Source organism: Salmo salar, chromosome ssa02 (genome assembly GCF_905237065.1).
Source record: "Salmo salar chromosome ssa02, Ssal_v3.1, whole genome shotgun sequence".
Classification (NCBI taxonomy): domain Eukaryota; kingdom Metazoa; phylum Chordata; class Actinopteri; order Salmoniformes; family Salmonidae; genus Salmo; species Salmo salar.
Window position 1 is genome coordinate 44,134,275 of NC_059443.1, and position 20,348 is coordinate 44,154,622.

The following is a 20,348-nucleotide window of genomic DNA, read 5'->3' on the forward strand; positions in this document are numbered from 1 at the left end:
AAAGTGTGATTTCCCAGTAAGGTTATTTTTAAATCTGGCAAGTTGATTGCGTTCAAGAGATGTAAATCTATAATTCTTTAAATGACAATATAATATTTTACCAATGTTTTCTAATTTTAATTATTTAATTTGTGACGCTGACTTGACTGCCGGTTATTGGAGGGAAACGATTTCCTCAACATCAATGCCATAGTAAAACGCTGTTTTTGGATATAAATATGAACTTGATAGAACTAAAAATGCATGCATTGTCTAACATTATGTCCTAGGAGTGTCATCTGATGGAGATTGTAAAAGGTTAGTGCATCATTTTAGCTGGTTTTATGGTTTTGGTGACCCTGTCTTTGACTTGACAAAACATTACACACAACTCTTGTAAATGTACTGTCCTAACATACTCTAAATTTATGCTTTCGCCGTAAAACCTTTTTGAAATCGTAAAACGTGGTTAGATTAAGGAGATGTTTATCTTTCAAATGGTGTAAAATAGTTGTATTTTTGAAAAATTTGAATTTTGACATTTATTTGGATTCAAATTTGCCGCTCTTGAAATGCACCTGCTGTTGATGGAGTGCACCACGGGTGGCACGCTAGCGTCCCACCTAGCCCATAGAGGTTAATACATGTTAGAATCACCTTTGGCAGTGATTAAAGCTGTCTTTTTTCTTTAACCTTTATTTAACTAGGCAAGTCAGTTAAGAACACATTCTTATTTACAATGACGACCTAGGAGCAGTGGGTTAACCGCGTTGTTCAGGGGCAGAACGACAGATTTTTACCTTGTCAGCTCGGGGATTCGATCTAGCAACCTTTCGGTTACTGGCCCAACACTCTAACCACTAGGCTACCTGCCGCCCGTCTTTCTGGGCAAGTCTCTAAGAGTTTTGCACAGCTGGATTGTACAATATTTGCACATTATTATAAAAACACAAAAATAAATGAATCTCTGTCAAGTTGGTTGTTGATCATTGCTAGACTAGGCCACTCAGGAACATTCAGCGTCATCTTGGTAAGCAACTCCAGTGTAGATTTGGCCTTGTCTTTGTCCTGCTGAAAGGTGAATTTGTCTCCCGGTGTCTGTTGGAAAGCAGAATGAACCAGGGTTTCCTCTAGGATAAGGCCTGTGCTTAGCTCTATTCTGTTTATTTTTATCCCCCCAAAAATTCCCTAGTCCTTGCCTAGGACAAGCTTACCCATAACATGACTCCTGAATTTATTTAGGCTTGCCATAACAAAGGGATTGAATACTTGACTCAAGACATTTTAGTATTTCATTTTTTATGAATTTGTAAAAATTTCCTGGAACATTATTCCATTTTGACATTATGGAGTATTGTGTGTAGGCCAGTGACAAAAATCTAAATTTAATCCCTTTTAAATTCAGGATGTATTACAACAAGATGGGGGGGGAAATCAAGGGGTGTGAATACTTTCTGAAGGCACTATGATTTTTCCTCCCACGTATTTTTTGATTGAACATCATAAAGCATACAGGGGAGAGATTGATACAAAAGGATGATTTATATATATTTTTTAAAGTCCCTTATATACCAAATAGATGGTTTTATTTCTATGCAGCACATATTGATTATTCTTAATAATACTAGTGTGAGGCTTGAGGAGAGAAATTATACTCTCAGGATTCAAGGGCTTTATGAAAATGTATTACATTTAATATGACGAGAGCAAAAAGGTAAGACCACCACACTTTTCTAATAAAACATTGGGAATTTAAAACCACAGTTATTTCTAATTAGTGTTTTGTCCAGTTTATTTTTAAGGTCTGATTTGATTATTTGCAAATCCAGCACGTGATAGAATGAGATTATTCTGTTTTACTCATTTTAGGACTGAATCGTAATTTAGTGAGTTATGGGTTTCTGGGTTGATGACAGACCATGCCTAGATAGCAAACAGACATTATTTTAGGACCGAATGGTGATTGAGCGGGAAATGAGTTTCTGGGTTGATAAAAAACCATGCCTAGATAGCAGAAATTCATAATTTTCCTGTTCAAGATATTGTGGTATGCAGGTGAAAAGTTTGAAGTGAATGCCCACAGTTGAAAAGAAGCATGCTAGGAGAGCAGATGGGGCCTAATCCCGATTCCTGTTGAGGCATCACTTAGGGCCATCTCCTGTCCTTCCTATGATCCAGTAGAACAAGAAGAAAGCACCTTGTGTTACAGTCAGAACTAATACTGTATTAACAGTCAATGTATTATGTTTTGATGATCCAATAAGTTTTGGATTGGAATTCAATCAAATTCGCATTGTGGATTATAACATTGTTCCTGCTTATTTTGATTTGAATCAAAAGGTGCATTTTCACTGCAAAGAGCAGGAACCAATGGCATTACCCTGTGCGTTTGGATTGGAATTCAATCAAATTCGCATTGTGGAAATATAACATTGTTCTTGCTTAGTTTGATTTAAATCAAAACGTGCATTTTCACTGCAAAGAACAGGAACCTATGGCATTTCCCCACAGTTCTGGACTGATTTGAACTGGCTAAATGTACTATTGAAGCCTAGTTAATGTCCTGTCAGTTTTGCTCATACCTGCTTAAAATTGAGTGATGCATAAAAAAACTAATTATTTTATGGGTGATGGGGAAATAGTATATGAGGATGTTTTGCAAGGATTCCCTATGCATTGCAAAGAATATTGGCGAAGACAAAACGAGATTACGTAAAGTTGTCCAATCACCTGCTGCCAGTGAGAAAGACCACGACTGTAGTTGGATAGGTCAAATGATCCGGGCTGCAGAACAGATTTTCCATCTCATCCAGGATATCGTTGGACGTGACGATAACCATTCCTCACCTCTCATGAGTGTGTGAAAAAACAAACTCCAGTTCCCTCATAGAGACGGGAGAAAAAAAAACTCACCGTAAACAGCATCCTGCCTCTCCTTTTTATAGTAGCAAGTGGTGAATTGTGGGTAGCCACAAGCCAACATGATCTTAAACCACGTCAACTGCTGATTTTCACATCATTTCTTCAGGACTGTGATCTTTTATCATGGATCCCATAAATGGAAATCAACTATCCCTCTCAATTGTCTGGGCGGACTGGATTACGTCATAAAAAAACACACAAAAAACCCACTGCATATGACATCTCAAAACCATTCATGTTTTACATGGATACAGTATATTTGTTTGTTTAAAGGGGCAGTGCGGTCAAAAAGACGATTTTCTTTTTTTGTATGATATTTCCATACTGAGGTTGAAAAAAAAACACTTAAATTGTGAATTTATGATAATGCCCTTTTAGAGTAAGAGCTTTTTGAAAAAAATCCTGGAATGTCAGCCTTTTCAGGATGGAGTTTTTCCCCACAGCATGAAACAATCTGATCTGATTATTCTGAACAATGACCACCAGTTGCTGGTGTTGAACTTTTGTGACATTGTTTGAACAATGTTGCAGTCCACTAAGCCAAAGAAATTAAGTTTACCGAAGTGGTCAAACCTGGCTCTCACCTGAACATTGATATTGTCCAGTACGTTGTAGTAAATTGTCCCCCTCTCTACTCTGATCAGCTGTTTACTTATTTTGTCCCCCCACACCAAACGCGATCACAACACGCAGGTTAAAATATCAAAACAAACTCTGAACCAATTATATTAATTTGGGGACAGGTCGAAAAGCATTAAAAATGTATGGCAATTTAGCTAGCTAGCTTGCACTTGCTAGCTAATTTTACCTATTTAGCTAGCTTGCTGTTGCTAGCTAATTTGTCCTGGGATATAAACATTGAGTTGTTATTTTACCTGAAAAACACAAGGTCCTCTACTCCACCAATTAATCCACACATAAAACGGTCAACCGAATCGTTTCTAGTTATCTCTCCTCCTTCCAGGCCTTTTCTTTTCTTGACTTTATATTGCGATTGGCAACTTTCATAAATTAGGTGCATTTCTGCCACTGACCTCGTTCGTCTTTCAGTCACCCACGTGGGTATAACCAATGAGGAAATGGCACGTGGGTACCTTCTTCTATAAATCAATGAGGAGATGGGAGAGGCAGGACTTGCAGCGCGATCTGCGTCAGAAATAGAACTGACTTCTATTTTAGCCCTTGGCAATGCAGTCCCTCGTTGGCGCTCGCGCGAGCAGTGTGCGTAGTCAGCCAATAAGACATACTTTGGAGTCTAAGGTCTGGATGTGTCAATGTGTAGTTCATACATGCATAATCTATGAGCGTAATTACAGTTTTACCTCCAATTAGCCATGATATAATAATATATGCCATTTAGCAGATGTTTTTATCCAAAGTCATGCGTGCATACATTTTACGGAGGGGTGGTCATGAAATCCCTAGTTTTGAAGGCGACTGTTTTCTTGAAGCTGTGCTATGCCTTTTTCCCTACATTTCCCCCCATGTGGGCCAGCCCCTTAGCAATTTGAGTTCTTGCCAATGAGCTTCAGCCCCTCTCATTTGAGTGACCGCTATCAAGAGGCCCGCCCAGCGTTATCTGCGGGGCGTACCCAACTGCACAGTAAAAACAGCAGAGAGAGACCGATAGAGAGAGAGCAATGACGTGGTGCACATATGTGACGTAGTACGCAATTTTCAGGGGACCACTTTTGGCTCGTGAGTGCTAGTTTCAGAACTACTGGCAAGAAAGTTGACAAAAGTACCGGAGAATCTCTAAGTTGAGTGCACTAACTGTAAGTCGCTCTGGATAAGAGCGTCTGCTAACTGACTAGAATGTAAATGTAAAATGTTATTTTCATGAAATAAACAGAGTGATCATTTGCAGTGATTTAAAAATACAATTACAAAGACTGCATGGGGGCTATAAGTAGTAGAAAGTGTATGTGTCCTGTATGCTTGTAACATGTTGCAGCCAGCCAACTCTAATTGCACCTCCCGTCTGCCCACTTCCCTTGCAGACTTGTCTACAGGAACTGAAGAGGCAGTTCCCAGGTAGCCAACGAGTGAAGCGATTAGCAGGCATGCGGCTGGAGGCTTTGGAAAAGTAAGCTTCAGAGTCTCTCACTGTAATATGGCCGAAAGACTAAAGGGTAAATCCATTTGAATTCAATCACTTTTTTGACAGCATCCCTTTTGATTTGAACGAAACCTTCCATACATACAGTTGAAGTCGGAAGTTTACATAAACTAGTTTAATAACTCCAACCTAAGTGTTTCAACCACTCAACAAATGTATTGTTAACAAACTATAGCTTTGGCAAGTCGGTTAGGACATCTACTTTGTGCATGACACAATTAATTTTCCCAACAATTGTTTTCAGACTATTTCACTTATAACTCACTGTATCATAATTCCAGTGTGTCAGAAGTTTACATACACAAAGTTGACTATGCCTTTAAACAGCTTGGAAAATTCCAGAAAATTATGTCATGGCTTTAGAAGCTTCTGATAGGCTAATTGACATAATTTGAGTCAATTGGAGGTGTACCTGTGGATGTATTTCAAGGCCTACCTTCAAACTCAGTGCCTCTGCTTGACGTCATGGGAAAATCAAAAGAAATCAACCAAGACCTCAGAAAAAAACATTGTAGACCTCCACAAGTCTGGTTCATCCTTGGGAGCAATTTCTAAACGCCTGAAGGTACCATGTTCATCTGTACAAACAATGGTACGCAAGTATAAGCACCATGGGACCACATAGCCGTCATACCGCTCAGGAAGGAGACACGTTCTGTCTCCTAGAGATGAACATACTTTGGTGTGAAAAGTGCAAATCAATCCCAGAACAACAGCAAAGGACCTTGTGAAGATGCTGTAGGAAACAGGTGCAAAAGTATTTATATCCACAGTAAAACCAGTCCTATATCGACATAACCTGAAAGGCCGCTCAGCAAGGAAGAAGCCACTGCTCCAAAACCGCCATAAAAAAGCCAGGCTACGGTTTGCAAGTGCACATGGGGACAAAGATTGTACATTTTGGAGAAATGTCCTCTGGTCTGATGAAACATAAATAGAACTGTTTGGCCATAATGACCATTATGTTTGGAGGAAAAGGGGGGAGACTTGCAAGCTGAAGAACATCATCCGAACCGTGAAGCACGGGGGTGGCAGCATCATGTTTTGGGGGTGCTTTGCTGCAGGAGGGACTGGTGCACTTCACAAAATCGATGGCATCATGAGGCAGGAAAATTATGTGGATATATTGAAGCAACATCTCAAGACATCAGTCAGGAAGATAAAGCTTGGTCGCAAGTGGGTCTTTCAAATGGACAATGACCCCAAGCATACTTATAAAGTTGTGGCAAAATGGCTTAAGGACAACAAAGTCAAGGTATTGGAGTGGCCATCACAAAGCTCTGACCTCAATCCTATAGAAAATATGTGGGCAGAACTGAAAAAGTGTGCGCGAGCAAGGAGGCCTAGAAACCTGACTCAGTTACACCAGCTCTGTCAGGAGGAATGGGCCAAAATTCACCCAACTTAATGTGGGAAGCTTGTGGAAGGCTACCTGAAAAGTTTGACCCAAGTTAAACAATTTAAAGGCAATGCTACCAAATACTAATTCAGTTTATGTAAACTTCTGAACCACTGGGAATGTGATGATATAAATAAAAGCTAAAATAAATCCTTCTCTTTACCATTATTCTGACATTTCACATTCTTAAAATAAAGTGGTGATCCTAACTGACCTAAGACAGGGAATTTTTACTAGGATTAAATGTCAGGAATTGTGAAAAACTGAGTTTAAATGTATTTGGCTAAGGTGTATGTAAACTTCTGACTTCAACTGTGTTTGTCCATTGCAGAAGTGCTCAGAAAGTGACTTTGGACATGAATGCCAAAACATTCAAGAGATAAAGGTGCTCGGTTGAATGCATTAAGTTGTGCAACTGACTAGGTATCCCCTTTCCCTCTCATTTCCCTTTCAAAGTTGACCCATTGAGACTTCCATGTCTTCATCATTGGAAAAGAAAAGCAGTTGAGATTTACAGAATTTAAAAGCTTACAAACAGGGTTGTCAAACTATTTTATAATGATTTTAAAAAAATTCAAAAGGCACTCGCACATCTGAGCAATCAAATTGCAGGTGCATGGCAACAGTTGAAACAGGATGAAGGAAAAAGGAAACCGCACACTGCTCTTGATAGTATCACTGATATTTAATAAGCTTACGCATCGGCCTCACGGCCTTCGTCAGAGCTTTTGTGAATTTTCTGAAAACAGCACCTCTATGTAGACCTAGCCCCACCCACATCCGTTCCACGCATGGAAAGGGGTTGGAGGCAAAGGAAAAATAAATAAGTGCTACCAAACATAACAATATGCATTTCACAAACACTACAAAAGTGTATAAATAAGACGCATTGAACACGTCCGTAAAACCACAATGAGGACATAGCAAGTTTTCATTAATCATTGGGTACATCATACGAAAAACATCAGAGTAATCTTAAATAGGCACATAATCCATGTTCAAATTCACAACATAACATACATAGGCATTTCATCATTAAGTCCTTTAGGAAATAATGTCTGGAGGGTGAAAATCCAAAAACATTCTCTTTTGCTCAGAGTATTATTAATATCACCTCCCCTGTCTTATATCTTGACTTTCTCTATGCCACAAAATCTAAAGGTAGAAATGTCATGTTTTAGGTCATTAAAATGTACTGCGACTGGATAATCCCTGTCGTTTCGCCTCATTGAACTTTTATGTTCACTAATTCTCTGTTTGAGAGAGCGGGAGGTCTTACTGACATAGCAGAGCCCACATGGACATTTAATAATGTAAATAACATGGGTGGTGGGACACGTAATGATCTCATTTATTTGAAACCGTTTTCCTGTGTGGAACGGATGTGGGTGGGGCTAGGTCTATATAGAGGTGCTGTTTTCAGAAAATTCACAAAAGCTCTGACAAAAGCTCGGCCCGTGAGGCCGATACGTAAGCTTATTAAATATCAGTGATACTATCAAGAGCAGTGTGCGGTTTCCTTTTCCTTCATAATGAGGAAGGCATTGATGCTATGGACTGGCCCGCCCGTTCCCCAGACCTGAATCCAATTGAGCACATCTGGGACATCATGTCTCGCTCCATCCACCAACGCCACGTTGCACCACAGACTGTCCAGGAGTTGGCGGATGCTTTAGTCCAGGTCTGGGAGGAGATCCCTCAGGAGACCATCCGCCACTTCATCAGGAGCATGCCCAGGCATTTGTAGGGAGGTCATACAGGCACGTGGAGGCCACACACACTACTGAGCCTCATTTTGACTTGTTTTAAGGACATTACATCAAAGTTGGATCAGCCTCTAGTGTGGTTTTCCACTTTAATTTTGAGTGTGACTGCAAATCCAGACCTCCATGGGTTGATAAATTTGGATTTCCATTGATTATTTTTGTGTGATTTTGTTGTCAGCACATTCAACTATGTAAAGAAAAAAGTATTTAACAAGATTATTTCATTCATTCAGATCTAGGATGTGTTATTTTAGTGTTCCCTTTATTTTTTTTGAGCAGTGTATTTGTTCTGAACTAACTTGCCTAGTGAAATAAAGGTTAAATAAAAAAAACAAATGTTGTAGCTTAGACCCTATTTTACATAATCTAAGGTAATCTCATAATCTAAATTGAGGCAACATTCTCTTGAACACAGGTTGATTGTCATGTTTTGGCTGATAAATGTACTAAAATGGGAATAACATTTCAACTTTCAAATGGTACCACAGATGGTTGGAGGTCCACACATCAGAGAATGTTGACTTGAATTGGAATATGTTATTTTAAATTATACTGTCAATCCTCCATAAGAAACCTATTGAAATCATAGAAATGTAGATACTGTAATAGAAAAGGCATGAAATTCACTGGTGGGTGGACCGGTGGTCATATTTGTGGCAGTAATTAGAAATAAAAAATGTCAATTCATTTTACATTTCGATGATGTACTGGCTAAATTGCAGTGGTCTGAAGGAATTTGTCCATTATATGAATTATATTGCTATGCTTGAAATAACACTAGGGCTGTCCCCTACAAACCCCCCCCCCCCCCCCCAAAAAAAACATTTTATTTATAATAACGTGTATTTTTCCATATAGACACACCCTATGTGTTTTAATAAAATCAATTACATGTACTGTGCTTGTCTGATGCTTTAACCCTTCACACCCGTACCCGGGTTTAAAATGGAAGATTTGGGCACTAATAAGCGCCTAAATTGGAACGTACAGTAACATGCTAGAGCTCTGACTGACAGCCGTTCTGAATTTGAGCAACGCGCAATTGGGCAACTTTTGTAATTGGGCAACTTTTGCAATTTTTTGTTGTTGTGTGAGGGAGAGAAATGCTGTAAATTAAGATGAGACATTGAAGATTTATAAAAAATACCTCATTGATGTCATACAAGCTAGCAAAACACCCGTCAGTCCAAATGTGCACTTCACATTTCCAAATCTTAAAACTCATGTCATATACAATGTCAACATTTGTGATCACTATGTTTGATGTAGGGTTACAAGATGACATGGTATGTTCTGAACAGAATGAGCCTATGTTTGTTGTGAAGAAAATGTTCAACGGCACACGCTAGCGTTGCACGGTATACCGAAACCTCTGTACCTTTTTGATACAATAACATGAAAAACGGTTAGGTACTAGAATTGTTGTTACTTTCGGTACTTCTGGCCTTTGCAGATTCTACCATTACGCTCTGGAAGTTGCCGGTAATAGGCTACACGATAAGTCTTGTTTTAACTTTATTTGAGAAGGCCAAGTGAAAATGAAGAATTATGTTGTTTAACATGCAAACCAGGATTGCGCCAATTCAACAGCGCACCGAAGATTGTTTCAGAACGGCAGAGAGCGACCTCTGTCCAATGCGGGAGAAAGCACTCGTGAAAATTCAGTTCATCACCTTGGAGAGCTCCACTGCAGCGGCCGTTGACAAGCATATACAATCTGTCAACTAGAATCTGCAACTAGAAAAACAAAGTAGGCTAATTTACTGTTTTCAAGTGTTATGTCTTGTTCGTTGTCCAACTATGGTAAGCTGTTTGCAGGTTTTGCCTTCCTGTTTTTTGGCGTCATCCTTAACTACAATGAAATGCTGCCATACTGCAGACGTTTAAAAATATTTTGTCTTAAGTAGGCCTAATTGAGCCCCACAATGGAGGTGTCATGATACCCATAACACCTAGCGGTCAAATGGTTTCCACCATTCATTTTTCCCATAGGAATTTTTTTAAACACTTAAAATAAGGGCTGTGTTTAGTGTAGGCTTTACCCTGGCGTGATGTTTTGATAACCATGTAAATCTCTCTCGGACAAGTTGACTTTTATCAATATATTCGTCTCTATTTCCACAAATAAAATGTATTGAACGCTTGAATTAATGTGTTTTTGATGTTTTTTTTTTGTTTTACATATAGCCTACAGTAACATCAACTAATTACATTTTTATTTTATTTTTTATTCTGTTACCTATTCTGTTACCATTTGTTTTTCAGCAGGACAATGTCCCAACACACCTCCAGGCTGTGTAAGGGCTATTTAACCAAGAAGGAGAGTGATGGAGTGCTGCGTCAAATGACCTGGCCTCCACAATCATCCGACCTCAACCCAATTGAGATGTTTTGGGATGAGTTGGACCGCAGAGTGAAGGAAAAGCAGCCAACAAGTGCTCAGCATATGTGGGAACTCCAAGACTTTTGGAAAATAATTCCAGGGGAAACTGGTTGAGAGAATGCCAAGAGTGTGCAAAGCTGTCATGAAGGCAAAGGGTGGCTACTTTGAAGAATCAAAAATATAAAATATATTTAGATTTGTTTAACACTTTTTTTTTATTGGTTACTAATTGATTCCATAGTTTTGATGACTTCACTATTATTCTACAATGTAGAAAATAGTACAAAAAAAAACTTGAATGAGTAGGTGTGTCCAAACTTTTGACTTGTACTGTATATCTGGGGAAGGGTATAAAACAATTTCTAGAGTGTTGAAAGTTTCCAAGAGCAAAATTATCTCCGTGGGAAATGGAAAAAATATAGAACTATCCAGACTCTGCCTAGAGCTGGCCTTCCGACCAAACTATGCAACCGGGCAAGAAGGACCCTGGTCAGGGAAGTGACCAAGAACCCAGTGACAGAACTACAGATTTCTTTGGCTGAGATGAGAGAAACTGTCAATAGGACAACAGTCGCGATAGCACTTCACCAATCTGGGCTTTATGGGAGAGTGGCCAGACGTAAGCCACTCCAGAGGAAAAAGCACAAGACTGCATGCCTGGACTTTGCAAAAAGGCACACGAGAGAGGATAAGGCAGCATCATGCTATGGGGATTCTTTTCAGTGGCAGGGACTGGGAGACTGGTAAGGGTTGAGGGAACAATGAAGGAAGCCAAATACAGGAAAATCCTTGATGAGAACCTGCTTTAGAGTGCAAACGACCTTAGACTGTGGCAAAGATTTATATTCCAACAGGACAATGGCCCTAAGCAGACAGCCAAAGCAACGCTGGAATGGCTTCAGAACAAGAATGTGAAAGTCCTTAAGTGTCCCAGCCAAAGCCCAGACTTGAATCCCATTTGAAAATCTGTGGAAAGACTTGAAGATTGCTGTTCACTGCCGCTCCCCATCTAACTTAACAGAACTTGAGAGAATCTGCAAGAAAGAATGGTAAAAAAAATTCAGATGTGCTTAGCTGATAGACATACTCTCGATGACTTAAAGCTGTAATCGCCGCTCAAAGGTGCTTCTACAAAGTATTGACTGTGATATTTCTGTATTTCATTTTCAGTCAATTTGCAAAAATGTCTAAAAACACGTTTTCACTTTGTCAGTATGTGTTATTGTGTGTAGATGGGTGGGAATTAATCGATTTAATCCATGTTGAATTCAGGCTGTAACACAACAAAATGTGGAATAAGTCAAGGGGTATGAATACTTTCTGAAGGCACTGGATGTCTTAGAGCAATGGTTCCCAACCTTTTTCACTTACTGAACCAACAATTGCATCTTTCTCTGCCGCAGTACCCCTGAAGTACCCCCCCATGTGCATTTTTATCAGTAAGCCTATGGTCTCATGGTTCTTCTCAAGTACCCCCTGTGGATAGGCCAAATACCCCCAGGGGTCCTAGTACCTCTGGTTGGGAACCACTGTCTTAGAGTGATTCACAGTGCAATCCCCTCGGCCTCTGCAATGGATACGTCCGCTGAGACAGGCACAAGTCAGACAGGTGTCTTTTGTGCCATCAAAAAATGTAAACAATTTGCGACCGCTCGACTAAAAATATCTCTGTCGACCAACAGCCTATAGACCAAACAATCGACCTGTCGACTAAATGGGGTCAGCCCTAAATGGCACTCACCCTGTATTCAAGAGCATGTTGTGTCTCAACCGATGGCGGGCACAACACAAAAACCTCAGATGTGAAATAGGGTCTAAGCTACAACATATGCGAATATGGAAGGAAATCTGGAGTTTGTGTTTTTAGATAATTGACGTTAAAGGTTTATTTCTTTTTATTACAAAACATTTTTTTCAATAAATAATTACAAGTTTGACCGCTTTTTGTAAGCTTTTAAACTATCTCAAACTCAACTGTTGATCTTTTCCAGTGATGAAGACATGGTATGGATAATGGTTGCACTTTGAGCACCTTTATCTCCTGAATGTTTTGGCATTCAAGTCCAAAAAGTCACTTTCTGACCACTTTTTCCATGGGCAAACGTATGGAAAGTTTAGTTGAAATCAAAAGGGATGCTGTCAGAAAGTGATTGAATTAAACAGAATTTACCCTATAGGCCCGTGGTAAAGGGGGGTGGGGTGTACTGTAGATCCTAAGTGGTACGATGGTCTGGGTGTGTGTGTGTGGTGGGCTCTCTGTTTTTGTTGGAAACAACCATTCCACTGGCAAAAAGGGGAAGAAAAAAATAAGTGAATGTTTGAGTGCTCGGCCCTTTTAGCCTGAGCGAGGGATTCCCCAGGAAGGAAGTGGTTTGCTCCCACTGCTATTCTGGGGGTCCCTCAATCTTCTGTTTTTTCTATTTTTTTTCATTCTCTTGTTGTGCTTTTCGTCTGCGAGCTGAGAGGCGAGGTCTTGCCTGCCTGTAAATATTGACATGCCAACACAGTTTCAGCTTTGTTTCTTCTAAGCACGGTTTATTTTTAAATCTGCAAATGTGATTCATAAAAACAGAAAGGGAACAAGATAAACACAGTATTTTTGACTGGAACTGGAGTAAGGGTAATTCAATCTGTTTACCACCACTGATCACCATGACTCGTTTATCTGTTATGTCAGAGTTGATGTGATAATTGAGAATGATTGCTCCTGCACTGTCAGATTAAATAAATGGCACACACTGGCCTCTAATTGGCTTCAGGCGGAGGTACACTGGAATGACACAGCTTCAAACAACTAACTATCCCCCCCCCACACACACACACACACACACACACTGTGTCTCGTTGAGGCCCCCCCAGTAAATAAAGGATATCAAAGTGGCTCAGGAGTGGTTGCCTGGTGCCATCTGAAATCTCCCAGAGTGCAGTAGAGTAATAAAGTGGATGTGAGTGAAGGAGTGGCACTGGAAGTGGGGCTGCTCATTACTAATGGGAAACAGAGTTGCTTCTGTTGTAGGTTGTGGTGGGCAGAACAGGTTTTGATCAGGGAGCCCCGGCTTTTTGGCTGCTAAACCGTTAGCATTGCAGTTCGCCTCTAATAAAAAAAACAAGTTCAAAATCATCCCTGCGGACCCATGATTTGACATGACAAGTGAAGTGAACACGCCTCCCCACCTCCCTGTTGCCAGGAAATTTCTGCATGGTTTGATATTTACAGTTCATAACGCACTCATTTTAAACAGAATCGTATGGATTCCCCCTTTTGCCCCGTAACTTTAAAACACACATTGTGTTGAATATAACTCTGATCAGACTTGTGTGTAATGGAAGGTAGGCTATTATTCTACACGGCTCAGAAGAAAGGCCTTTAAAACGAAACTGAACAGATTGATTTGATTCACCTTTAAACAAATCAAAGGCAATAATTGTGCATACACTCTTCAAATCATTTTGCTTCCCTACTCTTATGTATTGGTTTCTTGACTCATTGTTAAGTGGCGTAAGCCTCTCACAACGCAGGCTATTTGAGCAGCAACAGTAATGACTGTTTATTTCCTCTTTTAGATCACTGCTGATTTTGGCAAGGGTTCACAGTGTAACCATAGAGACCGGCTGCATTGTGTACAGAAACTTGATTGCCTTGAACTCTGTTTGATTTCCCCACCACCTAATTTGTCTTGACTGGTGAGTCCTTTTTTTTTTCTTCTTTCTCTTCTGCCTTTTGAAGGTACGAGGATGCCAGCAAGCAGTATGATTCAATACTGCAAGACGATCCCACCAATACGGTAAGTGAGGAAAAACACACACTTTATTCTTATTTTGTTACAGGTGTTGTCTGAACTTTTTGGACAGCTTTTGAATCTGCTGTAAAGTTTTGGTATTAGTGGTGCGAGTTTGCTTAGTTAAACTCCCCTTGGCCTTTTTGACCTCAACCACATTGCTGATCAGGCTCTCACCCACACAAATGACAGGTGTTTGAGGGAGCGGTAGAGGGGGGGAGTGGTTCATGTTCTTAGGCAGTGTTGGACATGTTGGGTGGAACTAAGGCTAAACTAAATGCCTGCTCTTTGAAGACGGTGATAAATAGGTAGTTCTTAGACCCCTTCTGGGATGAGCAGGACTGTGCTCCTGTATTACGTCCTCCATTACTGTCGTGAAAATGCTTATCAGTCCGAGTACATTTTCATAATTGAGTGGTATTAAATTGGCGCTTGTGTATTTTCGTTAGTCATCGTGTACATTATTTATCACACGCGCACAGCATACATAACTTTGTTTGAGGAGTGGAATAGCCAATCAGCTGTAAAACAAGAGTAGCTCCTCAGAAAGCTGGTACTGGAGTGAAACCAGGGAGATCGTTCAAGTTTGACTTCGAAATTGGACGTCTACCCATGTCCTTGGGGAAACAGTGAGCGCTATTACCATGTTATTTTGATTTTGCAAGGGTGATGGGGATGTGCCTAATCCCATGACTCCGGATCAGAAGGTTCTGTGTTCTATCACTGTGGTGGACACTGTTTTTTTTCTTCATTTTTTAAATTTTTATTATGGTTTCGCTTTAACCCGTTCCCAAACCTTAACCCTTACCTGTACCATTCGGGAATGAGTGCCTAAACTTAATCCTTCTAAATTTGACATTTGAAGAAATGGAACAATAAAGAACAGCAGGATCAACCCAAGGTGTCAAAAGCACTTTGAAATGTAATGTTTGGAGCAACTTCGAAATGTTATGTTTGGAGAAATGTGGATAAACGTTTAATTCTGCACTGAGACTGCGAGAGCTTGAGTGAAACATGCTTTTGTAAGCCCACGGCTACGATTTTGATGGCTAGGATTAAAAAGAGCTAATATTTTTGTTTCTCAATCTCAACTCGCAATTAAAACGCGCCTCCCTTTCGTCATTTGAGTGCATAGGCTGTAGGCAGGTTATCAGTGCGTCACCCACCATTTTGCAATGTGAGCTTGAGGCAGTATAATTGTTTGAAACCTGAACGGTTTACTTTACTTCAAATAATGAGCCATGTCTTACCTTGCTTCAAAGTAGCCTAGTAGCCTAAATCCATCCATAGAAACGTGTAAGCAATTATTTTGACTTCCTCATGCCATTAACCAGCATTTCTCTCCTGTTCTATTGGTTTTCATAACTTTCTTTTGTTGTTCAGAAGCCAGAGACCATCCTAGTTGTTGCTATTAGAGTCCCCCTCGTTCTATGTTTCTAACTGAGATTTTCATCTGTCACATGTGGAACCACTCTCATTAGGTGGGCTGTTTAGAACGGGGTTTTCCGCAAATTGAATTTTGAAAAGGCCGTTTTATTAGCTGCTTCATTACTGGAGTTCCATGTTCAATAATAGGCTATAGCCTTTTGACTGAAAGACGATAGGCTTGCTATTGTTGCGTGGTTCTCTTAATGAACATTTCTTGTATGCTTGCATAGTATTTTCTGTTAGTCACAATTTTACTGTCTGGATTTGTATTTTTTTATGAATTTTTCTTTTTTTTCTCTTCAGTTTGTTGCAGGTTAATTAGTGTCGGTTAGTCGACAGCAAAATTGATCGAAATGTGCATCCCTTCTTCAGGTGTAAAGCCCACCATTCACTTCTAAACTGTAGACACAGATACAGGAAGCCGTTTGACTTTTACTCAAGTTCTTGTTATATTATATCTTAGGCCAATGCACAATGCACTGTGAGATTTGTAGAGCATCTGGGCTCTGACAATGCTGCTACTTTCCCACTATCTTGACCGCCACTTGCTGTATCAGTTCTATTCATATGTTGTCTTTTGTGTGTCATATGTCTATCTGCCAATTAGTCTGCATTATCATAGTGATGTAACAAAACAGTTTTGCCAACAAATGCAACGCTCTGGTTTACACATCAGTTAACCATTTGAGTCCGTCAGATTATAAATGGGTATAGCCTTAAGTTCCATACAATCTTCTCTCAATTTATATTAAATTTCAGCTGAATGACTTGCAAGACCATGTCTATCCAGTGTTCTGCCAATCCCTGACCACCAACCCAAAACACATTGTACCTGCTGTTAATTGTTTCCATAAGGACATGTGGCCACGCAAGAAAATACATGTTTTAAAGGGTTTTCAAAAGAAACCATGACCTTATTTGTTTTGGCAGTCCTCCTGTAGACGTTCAACAAGCTTCTGCGTTGCCCCGACACATGGACTTGCTTAGATATATTAAACATTTTCTCTTGGCTGGCAAAGTGTGAGAGACGAAGCATAAACATTTGTTCTTTGGACACCATGTGAGGATTCTGCACCTCACCGACTGTCTGTTTCAAACAAACGGAGGCCTTGCTGACAAAATCAATAAACCTGGGTATGCTCTGATGCAGTCACCTCCCCTTCTTTCTGGTGTGGAAGAATTGCCACCTCATCTCTATCGGTTCCCTGGAGTGTAACTGTCTGCTCCCCCTCGTTCAGACCCCTTTACACCTTCTTCACTTTGTCATTTACCGTCATTCTTTATTTTACTCTGTTTCTGTTGGACTAAACCAGTCACACTGTTCGTTCTTCTATTAAAATTAGAGATCTATTTGTTTTACACAGGTTAGATCCACCATGTCCTATTTCAATTATAAGCACATTGAATACTCTGTCATGGAAGACAAGACAGGTGGTGGGAAGGGAAGCGCAAGTTAGTTTGTATAGGCCGTGATGGCTCCAGAGCAACTGCTTTTGGTCGTCAAGTTGCCAGTGTAGGCACTTCCACAACCTCAGCAATAACAACTTAACAAAAATATAAATGCGACATGTAAATTGTTGGTGTCATGAGCTGAAATAAAAGGTCCCAGAAATGTTCCATACGCACAAAAACCTTATTTCTTTCCAATGTGTTGACATCCCTGTTAGTGAGCATTTCTCCTTTGCCTAGATAATACATCCACCTGACAGGTGTGGCATATCAAGAATCTGATTAAACAGCATAATCATTACAATAAAATGTCACTCTACAATGTGCAGTTTTGTCACACCACACAATGCCACATATGTCTCAAGTTTTGAGGGAGCGTGCAATTGGCATGCTGACTGCAGGAATGTCCACCAAAGCTGTTGCCAGATAATTACATTTTCATTTCTCTACCATAAGCCGCCTCCAATGTCATTTTAGAGTATTTTTGCAGTACTTCCAACCGGCTTCACAACCGCAGACCACTTGTAACCACGCCAGCCGCCCAGGACCTCCACATCTGGGTTCTTCACCAGCGGAATCGTCTGAGATCAGTCATCCCGGACAGCTGATGAAGTTGAGGAGTATTTTTGTCTGTAAAAAAGCCCTTTTGTGTTGAAAAACTAATTGTGATTGTCTGGGTCTTGCTCCCCAGTGGGTGGGCGTATGCCCTCTCAGTTATGTCAAATCCATAGATTAGGGCCTAATGAATTTCCTTATATGAACTGTAACTCATTAACATCTTTGAAATGGTAAAATGTTGCGTTTGTATTTTTGTTCAATATAGATAATTAACACGAGTGAATAGGGTCTAAAGTATTAGTAATAGTTTTGTTCGCTGGTTTTAAAGAACAAAATGGCATAAAAAATGTATAAAACAATTACATTTACGTCAAAACAATCAAGTCAGGTGTTTGTCAAAGGTGTTCAATCCCAGTGGATTGCCAAGCCTACATATTTTGCTGAACTCCAATACACCAGTGTCTGTGACAGGTGGAAGAGAGATTTCAGTATGTTTCCACCATCTGGTTTCTAGTCACAAAAGTAGTTTCCGTAATGGTAGCTAGATTTAATCGTTCAAGCTAACTTTCGATAACTGGCTCCGGTCTCTCGTTGTCTGCTTGTAAACAAACGCCACGTGACTGGGGACTACCGGTAAGCTCCATAATGAAAAATTATGTTGCAGGTGAAATGAAGAACGCAATCTTTTTTTTTCTCCTAACAAATTACACAAGTTGACTGCAGGTATTTACTTAAAGGGTACCTGCAAATATTCAAATGTATTAAAAAAAAAACGGTATTGAAAAAACATTCCGTGGCCATTTCCAAATACCCTGGTATACCGTCAAAAATGTTTCCCTAAACTGAACTTGGAAAGGCAGAGAGTAAAATCAGCCTTCGCAAAGGACAATGTTTTAGGTAGACTTCGCTGAAAGTCTACCGGGTTCTGAATTATCAAAGGCTTTCTAGAAGCTCTACTTATGACACATAATAGTTTACTTAATGGGTAAACTAGTTCAAATATGCATTGCCCTAATCATTCTTTGGGTAGTGAGATCTTCTCCAATGGGAAATGGGAGGTGCCTTGGGAATAGTAGCCTTGTGGGAATGGTGGGTACTAGTACTCGCTAGCCAATCAGAGCGATGTCCTGGGGATGTGATCGGTCCGTTTCCTGATCTCCAAAGGCTGGGTGGATGACGCCCGTAACACCAGCGCCCTTTCGGTTAAACCTGAGGGCGGGAATGGAAACTGGTCCTCACTGTCCCCTGGTGTCTTCCAGACCAGCTTTTTCCCACCAACCCTTCCTGGCTGGTGAGGGTGTGGTGTGGACGGGGGCTGACATCATTTAGGTCACCTGTCTTTGAATGAAGGATCTCCACTGCTCCCAGTCCAGCATGTTCTCTAACATGTTCTGTATAATGAAGGAGGGGATGGAGCTCAAAGAAATGGCGGAAAATTGGCGACCACAGCAAGGACTTGTGAGGCATCCCAGCATGCCGAGCTGGAGATTGGAAACTGAGCTGTTGTAATTACAGGCTGTGGAATAGATGTGGTACCCATTAACCAGAATTGTTGAATCAACAGAAATTGCTCAAGGTTTCTCTGCCATGGCGGTGTCCAAAGAATGTGTCGAACTCTTAGCCCTTCCATAGTTTTATTGTGTTCCAATACCTACAGCAATGATCTGGAGAATTTCTCGTCTGCTTGCGTAAATGCATTTTTGTGCTTCTCTCTTCTTTTTCTTTGAGAACTTTGGCTAAAAAGCTAGGGCCTAGCCTAGTGTCTGTCTACCACATTTTCATACAAAAGGTAACTTCATTAATTATTCATTCGGAGTCCAAATGACACTGGATGATTCATCTGTTAAATGGAATTCCGACCCTCATTTCATCGTTTATTAGTGTGTAGAAACACAGCTAGTGTTTATTGAGAAAGTAATTGAGGTCACTGAGAATCCCTTACTGAGGTTGAATGGGAATTGTATGCAATTAGAGTGTAGGACAAGAGTTTTTACAGAGGTCAAGATGCACTCAGATTTCTACTGAGCTGAAACCAGATCCTGTTGAAATTGAAAATATTGGCTCTTTGCAACCATATGATTTAGGCACTATTTAGACAATGCTTCTGTATTTGATTTCTGGATGCCTTAGTATACTTTGATTCCAAGTAATACAAGTAAAACTCCCTAAGCTCTTAGGCATTTGAAGCATCTGTGTAACAGTTATTTATTTTTTTACAGTAAACAAATGTTTTACTCTGAATGTTTTAGTGTTGCTTTTAATGCATTAATACCTTCATCTACTAGCTATTTCACAACAGCGGCACATAGCGTCGTTCATGGTCCCCCGCTTCCTTTTCTCTGTATTCTTCTCTCCATCTCTCCCTCCATGTATGTTATATAACATTATTATAACAGGCTATGTAGGTGTCCAGTGTAGTCCTCACAGTCATAGCCTGGGTTGTGGTGAGTCCTTCTCAGTTAGAGCCAGGGGTGATTTAAACAATCCAGTGCTCTGAGTGCTCCTCGAGAACCCTAATTAAAAAAGAATCATGACAACGGTGGGATTATCCCTGCTGCCAGGTTCT

General features: G+C 40.2%; 1 protein-coding gene across 2 annotated transcripts in view; it reads left to right on the forward strand.

The window, feature by feature from the left end:
* Window positions 1-20,348, forward strand: part of LOC106583752 (ER membrane protein complex subunit 2) — a 70,420-nt gene that overhangs the window by 25,517 nt on the left and 24,555 nt on the right. For both annotated transcript variants that reach the window (XM_014168311.2, XM_045704666.1), the window contains exons 4-5: window positions 4,902-4,987; window positions 14,296-14,353. In XM_014168311.2, coding sequence (XP_014023786.1) covers window positions 4,902-4,987; window positions 14,296-14,353 — 144 coding nt within the window. The remainder of the gene's footprint in view (window positions 1-4,901; window positions 4,988-14,295; window positions 14,354-20,348) is intronic.